Source organism: Lepisma saccharinum, chromosome 23 (genome assembly GCF_977018435.1).
Source record: "Lepisma saccharinum chromosome 23, izLepSacc3.1, whole genome shotgun sequence".
NCBI classification, from domain to species: Eukaryota; Metazoa; Arthropoda; class Insecta; order Zygentoma; family Lepismatidae; genus Lepisma; species Lepisma saccharinum.
This window is the reverse complement of record NC_139251.1, coordinates 33,895,943-33,917,875: the sequence shown is the minus strand read 5'-3', so window position 1 is coordinate 33,917,875 and position 21,933 is coordinate 33,895,943. Positions and strand designations below refer to the sequence as shown.

The following is a 21,933-nucleotide window of genomic DNA, read 5'->3' as shown; positions in this document are numbered from 1 at the left end:
CTCCTAAAGTGTTTTGTATCGTGCTGTTTGTGTGTTTTTTTAGTGTTTTAACAAATATTTTGCCGGCACGTGACGTAAGTTTTCTAGTCATATTGCACACCTTAAAGATAGTTAAAAGGTTAGGTGAAAGGTGTACTCCACATGCCTATGCATGTTACAGAAAATGACGTGCCTAAAACAAGGTTAAAAATAAAATTAAAAAGGGGAAAGGCATATCAAGTACTTACGTTACAACTGCATTGGGATTCTTCTCGACTGCATACACCTTGATTTTCCTATCTGCCTTCTCTGCTGCGTTCAAGGCTGCCCTTACCAAGGGGCCTCTTCCTGCTCCCACAACCATAACAATGCTAAAAAGATAACAGGTACTTGAATATTTTTCACCTGTAATTGTGTGCTAAAATACACATATTCTATATTTAGCCCAAGACCACAATTCATATACATCCTTTGTTGGATGTGTCTTTCTGATAGAGGACTCACAGGCACCAAAAAACTTTCCAACAGGCAGATAAAAAGGCACTGAAAATGACAAAATGGGTACAAAAAATTGACGGAAATCAACAGAATTTTCATTTTCCTAAATAGACCCTCAAAAGGCAGTTATCTTTGAAATAAAGCAAAAACAGGCACTATAAAACTCATTTCCTATAAAGCATCCATATTTACTCATGTACTGTATAATGTGCACTTTTTTCCAAATTTTTTGCACCCATAACTGTGGTGCGTATTATGCACAGAATAATTTTTTCATGTTTACGGAACCCTATCATGTTATCATGTTATATATCGTTGTAAAGCTTGAATTCTGTAGTTTCTGAATGTGGCAACAGTATTCCAATCAAGATGGCAACACTAATGTGCAATGCAGTTGAAATAAGCTCATCACAATATTAAGGAATGTTCTGATTTTTGTGGTACTTTGGATGAAAGAAAAAATAAGGAGAAAGAAAATAATAATTCAAATGTATTCCTGGCCAAAGAATATGACACATATGGAGTGTGTAAATGCCTTAATGAAAGAAATCTTGTTCTGCTAACTGCTAGTTTGAGGGTCCTGAATGGGCCTCTTATAAATGTCATATCAGTCATGGGAAAAAGTATACATTTTGAAGGTTTATTTTTAGAAAAAGTAAAGAGAAAATGAGCACAGGCTTAAAAGTATAAAGGCCAGGATTTTTCACTTTGTAATGTAAAGTTCTGCGACACAAGAAAAGCAGTGTCGTTCTGGCAGAATTCGAGCATCCACCTCCCTCACAACACAGGACGTATATCAGCGGTATTTAATTGGTGAGAAATGACAGAAAATAACTTCCTGGGCACTGCATATCAATAATGTAATTTTGATCTCCCTTTCTACTATTACAGAATAAATAAGGTGGTTAAAGAGTGAAAGCTTTGGGATGCTAAACACAGTGGAGGGAGAAGGGGGAGGTGGCTTGGGTTGGTGACTTACTGTTTACACAAGAGGATATTTTCCTCTTGGTCCACATAGTAACAGGTGACTCATTGAATAGGTATGATGTCACTAGCTCTTCATTGCCAGAGCAACAGCTATACGACCTACAACTAAGAAAGCCATTGCTTGAACCTGGATTATACTGTGCATTATACACGAGATAACATTTTTTGTCACTACTTTTCCCCACCAAAAAACCAGGGTGTGCATTATACAGGCATAAATACGGTATTCAAAGTAGGCACTTAGGGAATGACAGGATGAAGCTGAGCTGTTACCAGGAAGTATCAGAATTTATTCACTGATACTTTCCAGTCTAAATATCTCAAAATTATACAAAACACACAATTTCCATTACTTTTACAACGAATTTTGGGAGAAGTGGATTTTGTGAATGTTATTATCTCCAGTTTTAAAGTGAAACTGGTAGATTGTTATGGTATAGTTCCAATGGCAAACTTCTAGAATAAAATGTATAAGTGCTCTGCTTCGTATTGAACTGGTATCAGTTTAAAGTGGTATTGACTTGGCCCTAATTCTATTCACAGGGCTCCCACTCATTTTATCCAACCAAATTTGTAAATAAATGTCCAGAGTATTCTGTGGTGTTTTAGCAAGTTCTACGGGTGCAACTGCACTTGCTATTTAAGAGGATCAAGCTTATTCCACACTGTTCAAAATAAATTAACAAAACCATAAAAAACATCTGTATATGGATTATCTTCCGAGGAAAGCAGGCATAATTTTCCTTCCCAAATTGTGGCAAGTAACAGCCCCCCCCCCCCAATTTTTCTGATGCATTTTCACAATTCACGGACTCCATCAATCGTAGGTTTATTTCCTTGACAATTTCTGGTGTTCCAGGATTTCCGGTCAGTGGGAACACTGATTCGTAACAGTTGAATTTTTAAAAAATGTTTCTATCTGAAGAGTTTAGTAATCAAAAAGAAGGCAAAATGATGTTCCAAATGCCACACGTTTCATCAAAATTGGACAATTAGTTTCAAAGATAAATAATCTTCAACTTTTTTTATATTTAATTCCACTATAGGTTGGATTATTTAATGTATTTTCGCAATTCATCTTTTAAATTTTTAATTTTTTACATCATTAGATTCACCAAATCCCAAAATTATTGAAATTGACCACTTGAAGTACAGTCTATCAATAAGTAAGCACTTAAAAAATCTACATAAGCCAGTCATTGCACAAATGTTCATTGAACTATTTTTGTAAAGATTACGTTTGCATTATTATAGTAAAAAAAATCAAGATTAATGCACTGTAAGAGTGTAAATAATGTGGCCAATAACATAAGGGTATAAAAGGAGAAAGCACGGCCCTGAAACTTAGATTTATATTTTATAAGCAATTACAGCAAGCTACTGAAGAACTACTTCAATAGCTTCTGAAAACTTACAGAATTGATGCCATCCTTAATGAAACTGAAAACAATGTTATCTCACTGGGAAGGTGCCATGTATCCACCAAATTGCAACAAAACAAACAAAAGAAATAGCAAACTGCAGTGATAAATAGAAAAAATACTGCTTTGCTGACTAGGAAAAACCTTACAAATTACAGACCAAGACAAAAGCCAACCAATGAAGAATATAGCCCAGGGACAGGACTCAACTGTGACAACCAATTTTAAAGAAAATTACAAACTAATAACAACAAATAGCACAAATGACATCTCATTCATTTTTCAGGTTATGTGCAACTTACTCACTTTATGTACTATAAATAAAATAAAAAATAACTTATCTTTACTTACGTTCAGTGAGTATGTGTTGAGTAATTGACAACGTTTCAAGGACCACTGTCCCCTTCTTCAGGTCGGTCCTTGAAACGTTGTCAATTACTCAACACATACTCACTGAATGTAAGGAAAATACGTTATATTTTATTTATAGTAAATGACATCTCGTAAACCAGCCTGAGAAAAAAAAACCACCTACGTCCAAAAACAGTCATATACTTCATCCTTGGACCGAAACTTGGTCCCTTACATTGAAAGAGGAACATAAATTGGGAGTATTTGAAAATAAAATTCTTAGGAAAATATTTGGGTGTAAACGGCATGAGGAGACAGGTGAGTGGAGAAGGTTACATAATTTAGAACTACATAATTTGTATTCATGTCCAGATATTATTAGAATGATTAAATCAAGGAGACTTAGGTGGGCAGGCCATGTGAAAGAAGAGTTTACAGGATTCTTGAAACCTGATGGTAAGAGACTAGTAGGAAGACCAAGACGAAGATGGAGGTATAATGTTGAGATGGACATAAAGGAAATTGGTAGAGATGGAAAAAGAGTATATAGATCTTACTCAGGATAGGGACATATGGAAGGCCTATGTTGCTGCAGCCATGAACCTTCGGGTTTAAGAAGGCTAGAGAGTTAGTTTATCCTTGGACTGTTATAAAATATCCATCAGAGCCTTCTCGGAATGGTGACAGCCATCAATACGTGAATAAAGTAATTTTCACAAAAGACACACGCAATTAATAGTGATATTTTCATCACTTGCAAGCAGTGAATTAATATATACATCACAACTACTTACAGTGTAATTTCATCCTTCTGATCGAATGGTATCTTATCAACGAGCATGTTATATATGGCACGCTGGTACTCTGTATATTTCACAGGGTCCTTTTCAAATACTTCGTAGGTCTGGGATTCCAAATTGTCCATTAGGGGCTGCAGAGGGCACTGGAGATAATCCTCGTATCCCCTTGCATACTGAGCTAAGGGATCTGTCTGGCCCACTGTCTGAAAAGACAACACAACCTACCAATCATAGTACACTAAGAAATGTAACATGTACATAAATTCCGATATATCAATGCATGAATATTGTTGTTTTTCCCTGCACACTCTGTGAAAAAAAATTTCATAGCCACATTGAAAGGTAAGCAAATCTGAAACTCTGCCACACTGTGACATTTTTCTACCATTTTTCAACCCAGGTTTCGCTTCCGATGTTATACCTGTGTGGAATTGTCTACAGTTTGTGGAGAAATGGCATGATATGACAAGACTCAGGTTCCGAGTCCTGGCCGATGCTGCATTAACTTTCCATATAGTATATGTCATGTATGAGGGTCAGTCATAAAGTCTTCATTATCGTAGAGAAAAACAAGACTGGAGCCAATGTTTGTGTTTTTCACATAAGCGCACTTCCCTCTAGTGTCAGCTCAACACAACTATCCAGCACTATAGTCCTGCGGAACGCTGCTGCAACGTAGCTTCCAAGATGGCACCCCCACTGGAGACAGTGGAAGTTCGCGCAGTGATTAGTTCCCTGTTTTTGATGGGGAATAATGTGAAAGCGATCCATGCAGAAGTGATCAGTGTGTATGGCCAAAATGCCCCATCCGATGACAGTGTGGTTAAGTGGCGCAGGTGCTTTCAATGCGGAAGCACATGGCGTCGCCACCTCCAAATAAGGGGAATATGCAGAAGTCATCGGGAAAGACGATGCTGAGCATTTTTTGGGACTGCCAGGGCATGCTCCTCGCAGATTACACTTGGACGGTACTACCAGGACCTCCTGACCAAGTTACGGGAGGCCATCAAATCAAAGTGCTGAGAAAAACTTTCCAAGGGTGTTCGCCTGCTCCATGACAATGCACCAACTCAATCTGTGCAGCAGAAGGTGACACATGCAGCTGGGTTGGGTTTTGAAATTCTGCCCACACCCTATTCATCTGACTTAGCACCCAGCGACTTCTTTCTCTTCTCTCTCAAGAGGAGCCCGCTGCATGGAAGGCATTTCCAGGATGACGACAAGATGACTGCTGAGGTGGAGGAGTTCTTCGGCAGCCAAAGTGGGGAATTCTACAGCCACAGCCTCCATCAGCTCATCCACCGCTGGGAGAAGTGCATCACTCTCTGTGGTGCATATGTAGAGGACTAACCCCACCCCAGGCGTTCATGACACCAGCTCAATTTCATCACTACCACAATAAAGACTTTATGACCAACCCTCGTATGTGACAAGTCATCAGGTAAATTCCACATCAGTCATGCATCTAACTTTGCATGTTAATCAAATTAGTTTATTTAACAGATTTTATGAGCACATTATGAACAATAGTTTTGAGTTTGTTTTTTTAAGTCTACATTATGCAGAGATGGGCTAATCGAGATTGGACCTATATTATAGTGGAAGTCAAACCACAAGATATTGCACCCCTGACTCCTTGATTACAAGCCAGCGATGTTACCACTATGCAAATGGGGAGGCCACGACAACAGTGGTGAGTAGACCCCATATTTTTATGTAATATCAAAGTACAAAATATGTAACAATAACTGATAAAATATAAACCTAAATATGTAGTATCAAAGAATATGTAATGTTAATAATAATTGAATATAAAAGCAATTTCAAGAATTATGCTAGATATTTATTTTATTTGAACATATTCAACATAATTTTAAGAACATAAGTTGTACAAATTAAAATCTGTATCAAATTTATAAACTCAAAAAAGCACAGCAACTATTTAAGAAGCCAATTTTGTCAATTATTAATTACCTTTCACATCACAAATTATTGTAAAATATCTAAATATGTAAGTATGCTCTTTGTAATTTTCGAAACAAATTGTAAAAAAAAGTATCTACAGGAAGGACAATTGAATGAAAATACATAGCTACTTTCGGACTTTTTGAACAAGCAAACATATTGTGTAACTCGCTACATACATAGGTTTCTTATCCACCCATGCCAAGTTTCTAGGTGCTTTGAATAAACCTGAAAGCGAAACAAAAATACGTAACAAAAAAGGGGGGAAGGGGGAGAAACTCCAGCATCTTTCGATAAGTACCAGTTCCTGTAATTTCTTTTTGTCTGTAACAGCGATGACGTAAATTCCTCATTTTATGCCTGTTCCAGTTTTGGCAATTCCCCCGAGGTTATTTTACTCAATGCCTAATTCTACCAACAGAGGTCTCTGTATTTCACTTTGCATTTCCTCCTTCCAAGTTATGCAGGGATAAAAAGCCACACAGTTCAACCTCGGGTTCTCGTCGTGTAAGTACAACAGCAGTACAACTGGGTGTTTTAACGTTTTTTTATCGTCTAACGACTTACGATCGTATGTGTTTCAACCTTTCAGAATCACGATAAATAACATAACGATTACAAGACTTGTGTTATGAAAAATTCTTGCCCATTTCTGTACTTACGAACCTAGTCGAACGTTTACGTAAAATGTGCATTTATGAATAGGGAACAATTTTAGTTTTTGAGAACGTACGTTATCTTTCAGCCAATGCCCCCCCCCCCCTTGTTGTTTTAAATTGCATTGCTCAACTATTATACGACTAGTAATTTCACATGTACTTGATATCTTTATTAAATGAAAGGGAAAAATATCGTCGCTAACAGCAAGCAACATTTGACAGCAGAAAGAGGTGATCATTATTTTTCCTACACGTGCTACGATGGTTACTGGATTGCTGCATGTTGTTTGAAGCTTGGATCTAACATGCCAACCACACAGTTTTGAAGGACGGTGTAGAGAGCTTGCATGAGGTCGGAACCAGGTGTTTTTGACCCTTTCAATTCAACACCATCAATTTCTGTGCAACAGGGTTACGTTGAATCAACCAGAACAGAGTAAAGGTATGTACATGTCGTTATCTTTCGGCTATAGTAGTGAAACGAACCTTGTGAATTAGTGCGGCACATGTACGAGTGATTGTCAGAACTATTAAATTTCAGACTACCCCCAAAATTGTGTGAATAAATGATTGTCTTCAGAAGTAAAGGTTTTATAATTGCAATTGATTGGTCTACTCCCCTTGATTTTAGATAGAATTCATGCAGATGAACGCCAGAACAGTTAAAGTTTTAATCATCTTCTAAACGATTGTTTTAACGAAACTACATAATTTTGGATTGAGAAAAAAGGTGTTATACATATTTGGAGGTATTAATGAGAAAGCTCACGACTTCATTTTTTCATGATTCAACCCCTATGTTTCCAACAAAAAAATTGTAGGAAGCATAACATAATACCTTTTCATAAATATATCGAGCATCTAAAGGTTAAAATTAGGTCAGGCAGAGAAAACAGGTTGCTATGGAGGAATTTTAATGTGTTGGTTGATTTTAAAATTTTAAAATATCAATTGATTAATATTTCAATATGTACATTGAGATAATTATACACCGATGAGATAGTTAACTAGACTACCTTATATATTGTTTCAATTTGTCTTGTTATCCAAAAATTTTAAGTTGTTGCAAACAAGTACTATGGCCAGCATGCAATCAAACATGCAATTGACTCATTGTTACGAGGTCATCTTATTGTTCAAATCGTATTATTCAACCATTTGATGTTTTAATGAATAATAAACCATTTATTCTGACGCATGCTATTTTTCATTGAAGTGTGGTATAGTGTATAAATTAAGGTGTTTAATTTAAATAGCAAAAAAATAGTGATTGGTGAGCTTATTTGTTATCTTGAGTATACTTCAAGTGTTGTTATTGTGGGAACAACGTTTTTATCTTTCAGCTTGAACCCCGTAACAAGTCAAAAGTTTGTATTCGTGGTTCCTCGATTAATACGCACCACATTATTTTTCCTCTGAGGTTAAAGTTTCGACCAGCATAGTTTCCTTATTACATAGATCGAGGAACGACGTTACATGTCTTAACCCTGTCTTTGAACTTGGCAGTCAATTTTAGGTAACCGTAAGCACTAAGCATCTCATTGATTAGAAAATATGACATCACATGAGCTACAATTTTCTTCATCGTGTTTCCGAGATCAAAAATATAGGAAAAAGGATGAAGATAGGAAGAAATTACCGAAATATGTTGTTTTGTGTAAAGTAAATTAGCAAATATGTAAAAATACGTAACACAAAACTTATGCAAAATCATGTAAGTTACATAAATCGTTGACATTTTCCTGTTCAAGGTGTGTATCTAGAAAGGAATAGAATATGGAATTACATACAAATCCTGGTTATAGTGATGAATATACATTAATTTGTTCTTGGGTGTTTTGTAGGAATGATCAGATATCAATCAATACTTTTCTGCAGTTTGGGCATTTGAGGGATCTATATATATATAACTTCCGGTTATGTCTTTCTTCTAACTCCAAGATGCAATGATAAGTTTGCAAAAATTCAATTTTTTTCACTGTCTGGTGAGTGTCTCCTTTCTCCTTCTTTGCTTATCTGGAAAAGCTCTACTTTATCCACCTACCCACACTGATCAACTACCCGATCATTCAACGACAAAGCTGCATACCGCAGAGTATGTAATCCTGGCCTCACATCCTCTGGGGACTTTCCGTGGAGGATAAGAGGCTTTAAACCTCTCGATGAGGGGTCAGACACACGGGATCGTAAGTAAAGTCCTGAACAGTAAAACACGCTCTCAATCTGGAATCAGAATTCATCGAGTATAGTGGGCACTTTGGCGAGGCAGTTCGAGGTGACGTATAAGGTGCGAGATGCCTCAGTAAGTTGCACCTCGAACCCAGGATCTTACATTGAGCATAATCATGATTGGGTCACAGTAAGTGTGGAGAGAGCTTCGTTCTCGCATCTCTCTTCTTGACACAGTAGGCCAATTAAGTTATAAAATGGAAACATCTCACATTTCGTAATTTGCTACAATCCCTTGTGACTCAAACGATCCCCAAGCTGTACACCGAGTCACACTTCAATATATTCAACTAATTCGAGTTTGCTTATGGAAATATCCATTATCGTTTTTAAAATACCAAGTATAGCATGTGTTTATTTATGTTAGTGTGTTTTCTGTATCACATGTATCATTAAATCAGAATAATAAACATGGATTTATAAATTGTTGCACTGTTGCTAGCCGAATTTTAAAATCTGCTGTGATATGGTAGTCGGCCATGTATTAGAATGTATTGTATAGTTATTCAGGCTATTACCGGTAATCTTCTGTAAGAAGGTCAATCTAGTGCAAGAATTAATTACTTTCTAATCTTGTATTAATTAATAAATTAAATGATTCACGATTGTATGTAGCTTTATGTTTGTTGGATTCTTGGCCTTCTTGGGTCATATTTGAAAAAAAAAAGCAAAGATAATTTTTTAAAAAATATGCTGACTGCTGAATTATTTCAAGTTTTTATCTACCCTTGGATATCTGTAAGAATGTTAAGCTCTTCCCTTATCCTTTCTGTTTTCACTCAGTCATATTCCCGTGCCACAAGTCCCTGAAAACAGAATCCTAATTACTTAGTAATGTGCATCCATCAGGAATCAAACCCAGAACCACTTGATTACAAGGCAACAAATGACAGAATTAGCCAAATACTAATAAGGAAGCTTTCGAAATAGCCTCGTAATAGCAGGACACACACACTCAAGAACCGTTCGATCACGGAGTTTAGTTTCCCGGAGACACAAATTTAACAGCGAAAGAACACCCACCACATTCAGAAAATTTTCTTAAACTTACTTGCCAAACATGTTCCATATACTGTTGATAAAACTTCATGAACCCATGCCTATTGTTACCCGTTATGATTATCTGAACGTCCTGCAATCCGAACCTCCTCACAACATTCTGGTGTCCACGGGACAGAACTGGAAAGCCCTTTTTATTGGTTAAGAACAGGGACGTGGGAATGACTAGGCTTTTAACTGGTTCACCTATCCACCGGGTGATAACGTCGTCTCCTGGCGCATCTGTTGACAACTCCAAAGCAATACCCAGTTTCTTTTCGAAGTTGCAGACTGATCGGAACTGGTTCCACCTAAAATTAAAGCAAGATTAACTGGTAATATTATGAAATTATGGGAATATGGATTTTTCTTACACTTTGTTTTTTTTTTCCAACATGTTAATTAATGAGGATTACCTAAAATGGATGAAAGGGCAAAACCTTGGGCTGAAAAAAAAAAAATATATCAATGCCAAAATTTAAGTCACGAGGAAATTTATGACTTAACAATCAACAAAATAAGCACTTATGACTAGTGTTGGGCAATATATCACAATATTGAAAAAATATCATCCAGGTGATATCCGCAAGATGATATATTGTCACAATATTTTGGTGATGTATATTGTGTCGGCAATATATCAGCATGATATTTTAGTGATATATATATCATATCGTCTATATAGCATATTTTGGTGATATATTGTTACGATATTTGATGATATATATCGTAGGGACGATATATCACTGACATCGCGATATGGTAAAAAAATATCGAATCTTATCATCTTTGACGATATTTTCTTGACAATATATTGCGATGTCATCCATCAATACTTATGACCTAAAATTTCCATAAATATAGCCTGAAACAAAACAAAAAATATCCTCAACAATAACAACATTTCTGATTTAAAAAATTGTGGTTTCTTCTCCCCATGCAAGTTTATGGAAGATTAAAAAAACAAAAGAGCTACTTTATGAAGGGTCGGGATTGAAGAATTCCGACCTTAAATCATCCTCGCTGGGAGTGAAACTAAGGTCTCCCTCGTGGCAGTAGACGTCCTACCTATTAGATTGCTGAGGCTCCCTTTACTTTATCTTTCTAGCCACGTCACATGTTGAACAACCACAACCTTCAATTTTAGTATGCAGTATGCAACAAGAAATAATTTTATCCATAGCTTATTTATAGTAACCTTGCTTCTAAAATCACGTCTACCACATGGTTTATTTAAAACATTAAATATTTGATATTCAAATTGTAATGTTTAACTAAACTTTAAAGACTGATAAAAACAGAATTTTATGGTTTTTATTGCCCACAAAAATTAGCCTTTCTCATCTATTTTCTCACTTTTAATTATTTTTTTACATGTCTCGTGGGCAGTGAGGCCCCGGGCAGTCTCACTTCAACCACCCCTTGCTATCCATCTATTCACATACCTCCCTCGCCTGTTTTTAAACTGCATTTCAACCATGACAATGCCAGCGAAACATCATATTTTTAACCATTTTACGTAATTACAGACAGGTAAGACAAATTAAAAATTACAATTACCATTCCCAAGTGTTTTCTTCAGGATTGTAACACAACACCTCTGGGTCTTCCTCATCTGACCTGAGTTCGGCTGCTGTGATTCTGGGGGATTCCATGGGCACATGAACCCATACCTACAACAGAACAAAGCATATACTGTTCATTCATGTAATGACATAATAAGGGTATTTTGAACTTCAGGTTTACGAAGTGATGGTATGAAGGTACTGTCATCCGTAGCATGCCTAGTGGTTTTGGATTTAGGCAGGAAAAGGGATGGGTTAGGGGCATGATGGAGGGTTTCCACGAGGACCTCCCATCTACAAGCACTGTTGCCAACTTAGCTCTTTTGGAGCCAGGTCTGGCTCTTTCATGCACTCGTTTGGGTGTGAACTATGCCTCTCCCCCCTGCCCCACTATGATGTTATCATTGGATCCAGCCCACATAGACCAACTTTGCCATAAATATACATTTTGCACATGATATTGTTATATTGACTGTGTCGACCCACCCCTCTTACTTCCCCCGCCACTTTTTCCATTGCACCCTGGCTGATGTGAAGATGACATAATATATTTATCTGGGAATACCTTATTTTCGATTTCATATGACGATCAGTGGATTATTGAGAAGAGTGATGTCGCCAGTTCTAGATGGTGAAATCTATGAATAACTTGCCATCACTTTAAAGTTAACGGTAATAGGAGCATCACCCGACCCCTTTTGACCTAACATTACCCTAAGAGGAACTTTATGGAGCCTTTGAAAATCTAGCTCTTTGAAAGTCAGGTTTACCTCCATTTAAGGTGAAATTTAGCTCTTTTATAGACATCAGGTTTGGTAACACTGATGCAGAGAGGAGTTATGCGCCGGAGAAATAATTTGCGCTTGTGGGAGCATTATTTTTATTTTTTCTCTCGGGAATATCAAACATCCAGTGGCGTGGAAAAGTACACGAACGGAAAAAGGTTTTGGTAGTTGGAAAATTTGAAACTCATTCAATTAATTGTAAATTCTCCATAAGAAAGGATAAGGTTCTGTCAACATCATTCACGATATCTTTTACACATCGTATCTCGCTTAATAATAAACTTTAAAAAATACTTCCACTTGTAACATGGGGAGAAATTCATACTCTCGCATAATGTTAGTTTTCTTTAGTAGCAGTGCTCATCCCGATGATATTGAAATAAATGTACAACTGGTGCGAAACTGTCACTCCTTGCCTTAAGGATGTCTACTCATGGCAAAAAGGATATTTAAAAACATGAAATTGTTAATCTAAGTTATAAGAACATATCCATTATATTTCCTAGTACAGCAACTAATGCTGAAACGTTACACAGAAAAGACATCATTTGAACATTTCATACCTGGTAGTTGCAGCCTGACATAAGTTTGTTATGGATGATTCTGGCAAGGTTTGACGTGTTTCTGCCTCTCAGCGTGAACATGACAGCCGGCAGTGAAAGATGCGAGGCATAAACTAATTCTTGGCTAAAGGCTTCCTCGGCTAGTCTCCTGGTTGTAAAATCTTCCGAGTCAACATTTATGTACGGAGACATCTTACCTACAATCAGGTTACTCCAATCTGGAAGAAAAAAATAATTACTGTCCACTGAACAAATGTTTGAGTGTTAAGGTCATGAAGAACGGTTTCAGTGTCCAGCTAGCTGGAAAAAGGTAGGTCTGTGAGCTGCAACCTTAGCATTACACTTATGGGAGTATCATTTTACTTGTTCTGTTTGCAATATCAAACTTCTGACGGTGTAAAAAAAACACATGAACAGAAAGAGGACAGATTGAAGATCTTGTTTGTGGTGGAAAAGTCAAAATTTTACATTAGGAGTAACTTCTCCACAAGAAATACATGAAATTTTGTAAATACTGCTGTGTGGTTTTTATGCACACAGCTGCAAAATGGAAAGTGTGGTGAAGGACTCTCATGCAGGGTGGCCACTCTAGGACCATAAGATTCCAGTATAATTCCCGGTTTTCAAGGTGAATTTTCGAAAAATTCAAGGGTTCAAGCAGATGTTTTCTCTATTTCAACCTTACGTATTATCACTTTTCACCACCCCCAAAGTATCCAAAAATTCTAATTCAATTAAATTGAACGACATATATTTATTTTAAGGTGCGGAGTTTACATTTGCCATTTCACATACTCAGACTAGAAATACATCTACAAAACAAGTCACAATGTTACGGAATATAGTAATCTGCAAAAAAATTGTTAATTTGAAAAACAATTTCAAATTTACCTAATTAACTTAAAGATGTTTCACCTTGCAATAATCTTCCTTATGTCAGATTGTTCTGCAAATGACACTAACAAAGCAAGCGAGTTGAGAGAATTCTGTTTTATTTTCCCTGCAGCTTTCTTTTCTTTTTCTTCCTCGATAAAAATAAAAGCTAAACTGCTTCAGAGCATTAACAAATATGTATAAATTGAATGAGATTAGAATTAATAAAAGTTGCAATTTTTCACGTCTATGGAGAAACATTCAAGCAGAATTAACGCATAATTCCAGGAGACAATAATTCACACATAATTCCAAGCGAGTAGCCACCCTGTCATGGAAGCTGGAGGATTCTGGTAAGAATTATTGTTTGTGTTCTTTTTTATCTCTTTTTTAGGAAAAAGGGGGGAGCTATGCTGTGTAGCTTTTACGCAAACAGCTGCAGAATGGAAACTATATGTGTAGTTTGGATATTTGTAAATGCTCTTGCCCAGTAGCCAGAAAAGCCAATGGTGCCATTCCCGCAACAGGTTCCCTGTTTGAAAGGTAACAATAGGACCTTTCATCGGTGGTTGGGGGCGAGTTCTTTGTCGGAGGTATAAATACCTGGTTCCGACTTGTTACAGTCTCTCACATTCTCAGATCGCAGAAAGTGGGCATCCCTCAATGGATTAAGACAGTTTTATGGATGCATCGAGACACACAGAGAGTAAGCACTGTATTTGTAGGGATCTTTGCGTGATAAACAGTGCGGATGGGTTAGCGCTATGCTAAATAGTGCGCTCGTAGAGTGAAGTCTTGATAAGTGCATTTCTCTGTGTGATGGGGCAATAGGCAACTTACAGCAAGTGTTATTGGATCTGTAATGGAAAGATGTATGTATGGAGAAGGGCAGCGGTGTAAATAAAACTACATAAAGATCATATTTAACGTATTAATCAACTTAAAAACACTTCTACTTGCAACATGACTAGAAATTCACACTCTATTGTGCAATGTTCTTTTTGTCAGTAGCACTCTCCAATCAGACGATATTGAAATAAATACACACCTGGAGTGAATCTGTTACTCTTCTCCTTAAACAGATTCAAAATAACAGCTGTGTTACATTTAAAAGAAAAAGTGACACTGTTGTGGAGACTGGTATGCTGGATGATTCCCAACATACCGAAGAGGTTTTCTTAACACAGGTTCAGATTGGACACAGCCCTCTCATCCATGGCAATTTGCCGCAAGGGCTGGTTTGTGCCAATTTTAATAATCTCAGACAAATATTAACCTTCTCAACTACTTGTCATACATGTTCCAAATTATTGTGTTTTAAGAAATGTTTCTACCTTATTGAGACCATGTCTTTTGAGGAAGTTTACTTTAGTTTATCATTACCTTTTTAACATGTTGTGTACGTCCTAAGCAAGTGCCTTTATAACCTTACACTTTCACAAGGGACTTTTTTCCACCCCTTTCTTAACATTCTGGTACGTATATTAGCTACGGGAAACCTTCCTTGTTTATTTTAAAGGGTGCAAAATGGCCTCGTGTGCTGACCCAGCCAAAAAATTTAACCCATTAAAAAGCTTTGTATGTTTATAAGACATATTGAGTGTGAAATAATCTTCGAAGCTTGTAGAATATAGTTTCCGCAAAAATTTAATCCTGAAAAATAAGTTGCAGAAGTAAATAATGGTCATAATTTGCAGTTGCCTGATGCACTATTCTCTCATGGGTGTTATGAACACGAAACGTAACTTACCATTTACAAGTAGAGGGAATTATTTCTTTCACACAGAAAAACTCCAATGGCATCAAGCCTAACCTACTTAAAACTATTCATTATGCACATAATTACTGAAGTGAACCAAACAAAACGTTCCTCAGCATTAGGCCATATCCTAGATAACAGCCAACAGATGGCTGATTGATGAAAAGTACGTGGGATAGAAACATTGGGGCCTGCATATATATGTCTCTCAATTACATACATAGAAGAAAAAGAGAAAATGTAACTTATGTTAATGTAATTGTGTTAGAAACTCGCACTGAGCTGATAGTGTCACTATAATGATGACACCAATAGTTACTCTTCGTAGCAATATATAGTAGTTCAGAGCATTTAAAATGTCAATCTATAAGACACCCATTGTGGATGAAATACATGTCCATTAGAGTTACATTGTAAACAGATGCCAACTCAGCAGTGTTCTTTACAATGCTGTTACAATTTCCAGGGTTTAGTTTGATCATTAACTTAGCATGCTCATAAGCACACCCAACAGCTTATTGTATTATTATTTACCTCACATTACTGGAAACAAGTAATCCTGCCTCTTGACACATAAGCAAACAAGAAATTATTAAATGATAACACGTTGACACAAAAAATCCTAAACTGAGAAAATATCTATCACAATACACATAATTACCTGAGCTGTTTAAAATCAGATCAGATCTTGTGAAAGCACCTGGCCTGTCTTTTGCCTTCCCTCCAAGGAATTCTCTCTTGAATCTAGGGTGTACGATTGGTAAACAGGCGAAATCAAAGCTGAAACAAGGAAAACAATAAAGTTGAAAACTTCGAAGGCATAACCTCATTCTACAGTGGGGCCATGAATAAAAGAACCAGTGTTGTGTGCATTGTACTTCCATGTGGAGGGGTGGGTTAGAGGGAAGCAGGCTTCACCTTGGGCAGAGCTGAATGAATGGAGGGGAAGATATGTGAAGGCTTTTGACCAAAAGTTTTTTTTGTTTGTGGCCACTCTAAAGAACTGTGATTCCTGATTTTAAGGTGAAGAGGGACAATTACACACCAGGCATGCATTTATTCAAATATAGTTGGAATGAGCAATGCTACTAAAAAGATCTCCGCCAGAAATAAAGAGTATGAATTTCTCCCCATGTGGCAAGTGGAAGCAGTTTCCTAATTTGATTATTAAGCCTTATACGATTTTTGAAAAATATGATGAATTAGTATTTACCGAATCCCATGTATTCTTTATGGGACATCAACTTCAACTTCAAGTAACGGCTCATCAAATGGGAGTTTCAACTTTTTCTACTACTATGACATAGTTCAACGTGTCTTTTCTCCGTCCATGTACTTTTCTACGTCATCGGATGTTTGATATTCCCGAGAGAACGAATACAATAATGGTCCCATAAGCCTAGTACATGTCTCCTTGCCTCCTACGGCCATCCTGGCAGTGTTGCCAAACCTGATGAGCTAAATTTCACCATTAATATAGCTAAAGAGGACTTTCAAGGAGCTAGATTAATGAAGGCTGCATAAAGTGCCTCCTAGGGTAATTTTTAGCTGTCAGAGGGGTGGGGGTGCTGCTATTACCGTTAGCTTTAAAGTGATGGCAATTTATTCTTAGTTTTCACCGCCTAGATTTGGCGGCATCACCCATCTCAATAATCCAATGATGTTAATATAAAATCGAAAATAAAGGGTTCCCGGATAACAAAATTGTCATCTTCATCTTAGCCACAGCGCTATATATAAAAATACATGGGGAGGAAAGAAGAGGTGGGTGACGCAGCCTATAGCTATACGAAATCACGTCACGTGCATAATGTACACTCATGGCAAAAGTTGGTATTTATGGGCTGGAGCCAGTGGTGGCATCATAGTGGGGCAGAGTTCATAGTCAAACGAGTGCACGAAAGAGCCAGATCTGGCTCCAAAAGAGCAAAGTTGGCAACAGTGATCAGCAGCTGCCCCAGCGAGAAAGACCTAGGGGAAATTGTCCCTCCTTGCCTTAAGCCATGTTATTTAACAATGGAAACTTAGATCACAATATATAATCTGCCAAGTGGCAAAATGGTAACTACTCCAAGCAATTAAAATGAAAACAAAATTGACATACTAAATAACCAAGAATATTTACCCGGATTCAGATGCAGCATGAAGACTGCTTCTAATGTCAGGAACACAGCAAAAATCCAGACCACACGATACTCTTCGAGTTGTTGACATCTTTGGTTAGCTGCAGAAAGAGCAACATGAAATAAATCAATACAATAATTTTATTATAATTACCATTACTTATTAGTTATGGGCAGGGTGCGAAATCATTTAAGACTGGTGAGGGAGGAAGATCTTAATCTACAACCCCCCCCCTTCCTAACAAACATACATATAAATTAGACGATATACATATTTATAATGTTATTAAAAGTAAAAATTAATTACTAAATTAAAGATATATTAGTATTATTGGTAACAGTTTGTTCAATCGGAGACACATTTCTTCATTCTTACAGAAGAAACTACTTACGGAAATGAGTTTCTCTAAGGTTTCCAACGTTCGTCGATGTATTTTCTTTCATCGTGGAATCTATTTGACCGGAAAATCATGTATTTTTCCAAGAGAAAAATCTCACCGACGCACAAGTGCCATTGCTTTCGCTATGTGAACTGCATGCTGCATACCTTTGATGACGTAATCCCCTGTCAGTGTTTCCAACCCCCTTTTTTTTAAACTGTTTGCCTAACCTAACTGCTAAAAATTTACTATTCTTCGGACAACTCTAATTTTTTCGTTTAGTCAATTTTTGACATTCATACTTATGTATCTGCTTCGCGGAACATTCCTGAAGGTGTATCAACGTTGTTTTGATGAAATTAATTGCAATTTTTCACATTACCAGTACATCTTTCTGGTAGGCCTTTTCGCTTGCCTGAGACACAATATGGCGAGTACACCTTCCTACATAATTGCACGTAGTGCTTGTCTTTTGTCAAATTTTTGACATAAATACTTACGTATCTGCTTTGCGGAACATTCCTGAAGGCGTATTGACGTTGTTTTGATTAAAGTAAGAGCAATTTTTCACATTACCAGTACTTCTTTCTCCTAGCCTTTCCGCTTGCCTCACACACAATATGGCACGTACACCTTCCTACATAATGACGCGTCGGGCTCGTCTTTTTTCGATTTTCAATTGTTATGCAGTGTTTCAACCTTTGGAAAACCAAGAAATGCCCGTGAACAAAGTTCATCATATCTATTTATTTTTCATTTTCTTTTTTTCGCGTTGTTTTAAGAAGAAACTTGTAATCTTTCGTGGCGCTATCCGTTAATGGTTTTTGGGGCTATCCGTACTGGAATAAGTGGGAAACATCTAGAAATTGCAAAATAAGCAAAAATAAGGCGTTAATTTTTCGGAATGGAAACTGTCGATTTTCGCGATTTGGTTTCACAACCAAATATATATATTCCTGATACTACCACGACACCAAATTTTAACTATGTTTGCCTAACCTAACCACGTGCCAATGGTTCGTGGGGCTAGCGTCAATGGTTCGCAGGGCTAGCGCCATTGGTTCGTGGGGTAGGCATACCTCGTCCCCGTGATGGTTCGTGGGGATATCGTGAATTTTTGGGCTAACGTCAATAGTTTTTAGGGCTACCCGTGGATGGTTTGTGGGAAATAAGGAACAACAGTAAGTACTCGTTAATGTAAGAAATAGACATTATTTTCGTTAGAAATTAATTATTTCACCTAAAGAAATGTTCCGCAATGCAAAAAATTGTGAAATAAATCATTGATAGGTGTCTCCGGTATAGTATAGTAGTACCAGATATTATAACATAGCAAATTCCGGTATAATTTAACAATACAGGGAATTTCTCCAATTTGTTTGAAATTTCGGATACTTACTAATTTGGGTCTCCTAATCACGAATCTGCACTTAAAATTTGGCGCTCACGTATAGAAATTCCAGAATTATGTGGAATTAACACCGGTATGATTGTCAACACACTCCTGTGGTAGCCATATTTGATGTTGACAAGTGAGGTTCGGTATTCGTTGCATACTTGTTGCTGTGTCTACAGCGTTGCCGCATTGTTACTTTCTCATTAGGGGATCATTGATCGTAGCAGATCAAACTTTGGAATTTTTTAAACTTGCTGGAATTTTGTATAATCCAATAAGCTCAGAGGAGAATGGTGATAGTGACGATGAGTGTGGATTGAGAAGATGCAGCTTCCAATAGAGGTAAGTTTGGCAACGGTGCGGTTCCTAGAGTGTTGTACGAATAGTTATACCAATTGCATGGAGCGTTCATTTGCATGTGAGAAAATGGTGTCTTGAAAAGTGTGGATTACATGTTTCTTCCACGATTCATTGACGGTAAGGATAGGTTACGTACGCACCATTGGCATGTGGTTAGGTTAGGAAACATAGTTAAATTTTGCAAGTTAGACACGTGAGCGCCAAATTTTAACTGCAGATTCGTGATTAGGGGGCCAAAATTAGTGAGTATGCCGAATTTCAAAGAAAATGGAGAAATTCCCGGTATTGTAAAATCGCTCCCAAATTCCCTTACTAACTGGTTAAAGATGTTAATAAATTATGAAATACTAGTTGAAGTGGTTTTATTATGGTAAGTTCTTATTTAGCTTTTGCTTTACGTTAATATAAATCAATTAGATTTCATAGTTATTATTGTTGTGCATTCTTGTTTTACTTTTATTGTACGCATTGATGTAGAATTGTTAATGATCTCTTGAGAGAGAGATGGCATTGAACACTCGAAATTACACTAATTTGTGTGTTTTTCGATATTATTCTCAGTAAAGTATACTTGAAATTAAAAGTAATTGCTCATTTTTTGTTTGTTGGAACAAAAACTCGGTAACAGTAGTATAAGCCGGAGACGGATTTCTTAAAATTTACAGGAGAAAAGACGAGAAAGTACTTACGGAATTGCATTCTTGAGGACTTTCTGAAGCCAGGGAAATTGTTTTTTAGAATCGTGCAACGTATTTTGCCTGTAAATAAGGTATTTTTCGTCAATCATGCATCACTGTTGTATGATAGCTCGTGCCGCCATTACCGTCGACTACATGAATCAAATGTTCCGTGTGTTCGGTTATGTACCCCCTCACAGTGTAGCAACCACGCGGAAGTTTGACGAGATGACGTGTGAGCGGTTTTTTTTCCAATGTAAGGTAAGACTCTAGTTTACGTCCATTTCCTAAGGAATACGTGTCATATAACGTTGGAAAGCTTATTTTATAAGGAATTCAACAACATAAATCCCAAAGCGAGCAAAAATTTCCTGAAGGAAAAACCGATGTTGTCCGGATATGCACAATTGAGGATTTTTTTAGATGATGAAGCACATATTTAGGGGTGAAATGAGTGCTAATGGAACCTAACCTAACAGGCCTAGCCTAACCTCGTAGGCATACCTCGACCCCGTGAATGGATAGTGGGGCTATGGTGAACAGAAAGTGTAAAAAGAAAAAGGCACTTACCTGAAGAGATGCCGGGTGCAGCACCACGATCGCGCACCGCGAACGCAAATAAGCAATCACCATGCAGATAAGGACGTAAAGTAGAGTCTAGCCTCAATTTTCGCTTAAAAAACTTTTGTGAATAGTTTGTGCGGTATTTATCGGTTCATAAGTTTTGAAACACTGCACATCAGCTGACGATAGACAACGTGAGTCAAAATTTGCCCGCCGAATTAGCAACGACCAATAAATGATTATAATGTTAAAAACAACGCTTTTTTCATGGAAAAAAAGTGATTTCCAGCTTGAAAAATCTTCCGCTATACATATGAGGTAAGTAGCAATGATTTTTATTTTAAAACAAACGAGTTTAATGTGTCTCCGGCTTATACTACTGTTACTAAAAACTCTAACCCCCGAAAATTTGGTGGGGGGGGGGAGATTTTTGAGGCCAAAATTGTTGGTTGAGGAAATCCCCCTCCCCCAACGATTTCGCACCCTGGATGGGGCTTTAGCATACCCATACCATATTTTTTTTTCAACTTGTTTTAAACACAAGAAAAGCCTTATGGCCACAAAATGCCGTTACACATTACCCGACGAACGATCTTTCTCAGAAGAATTACTTACTTGGAAACGTGAATTGCTGTTTCATGAATCTAGTTATCTCAGGCGTTCGTAGCAGAAGTTAGCCAATAGCGGTTTATTTGTGTAACTTCACAACACTGCAATTACTGTCTAACTTACCGGTATGATTTGACAGTAGGTAGCAACAGCAAAAAATACTACTTACTTATTACTTGAAATACATAATCCAAGAAAGCACGCTTTACATTTAAGTTTGATTGATAATTACCTATCCTTCTCTTAAATTCTGCCTAAGATTATGTTTTCGAAAAATCACATCACTACTTCATGCTTTCTTATTATACATGTAATAATCCACCATGCGAGTTATCACAGCATACAAAAAGCA

The 21,933-nt window shown here is 37.1% G+C and overlaps 1 protein-coding gene across 2 annotated transcripts in view; it reads right to left on the bottom strand.

Annotated features, from left to right (window-relative positions):
* csul (protein arginine N-methyltransferase 5) overlaps window positions 1-21,933 on the bottom strand; it is a 39,442-nt gene extending 17,509 nt beyond the window's left edge. Inside the window, exons 1-8 of one of the 2 annotated variants that reach the window (XM_083144356.1) lie at window positions 21,814-21,933; window positions 17,598-17,696; window positions 16,134-16,252; window positions 12,841-13,058; window positions 11,488-11,600; window positions 9,941-10,238; window positions 4,031-4,257; window positions 228-350 (exon numbers count right to left, since the gene is read on the bottom strand). In XM_083144356.1, the coding sequence (XP_083000482.1) occupies window positions 228-350; window positions 4,031-4,257; window positions 9,941-10,238; window positions 11,488-11,600; window positions 12,841-13,058; window positions 16,134-16,252; window positions 17,598-17,686 (1,187 nt within the window). In that variant the 5' untranslated portion in view covers window positions 17,687-17,696; window positions 21,814-21,933. The remainder of the gene's footprint in view (window positions 1-227; window positions 351-4,030; window positions 4,258-9,940; window positions 10,239-11,487; window positions 11,601-12,840; window positions 13,059-16,133; window positions 16,253-17,597; window positions 17,697-21,813) is intronic. The other variant, XM_083144357.1, reaches the window with a different exon arrangement.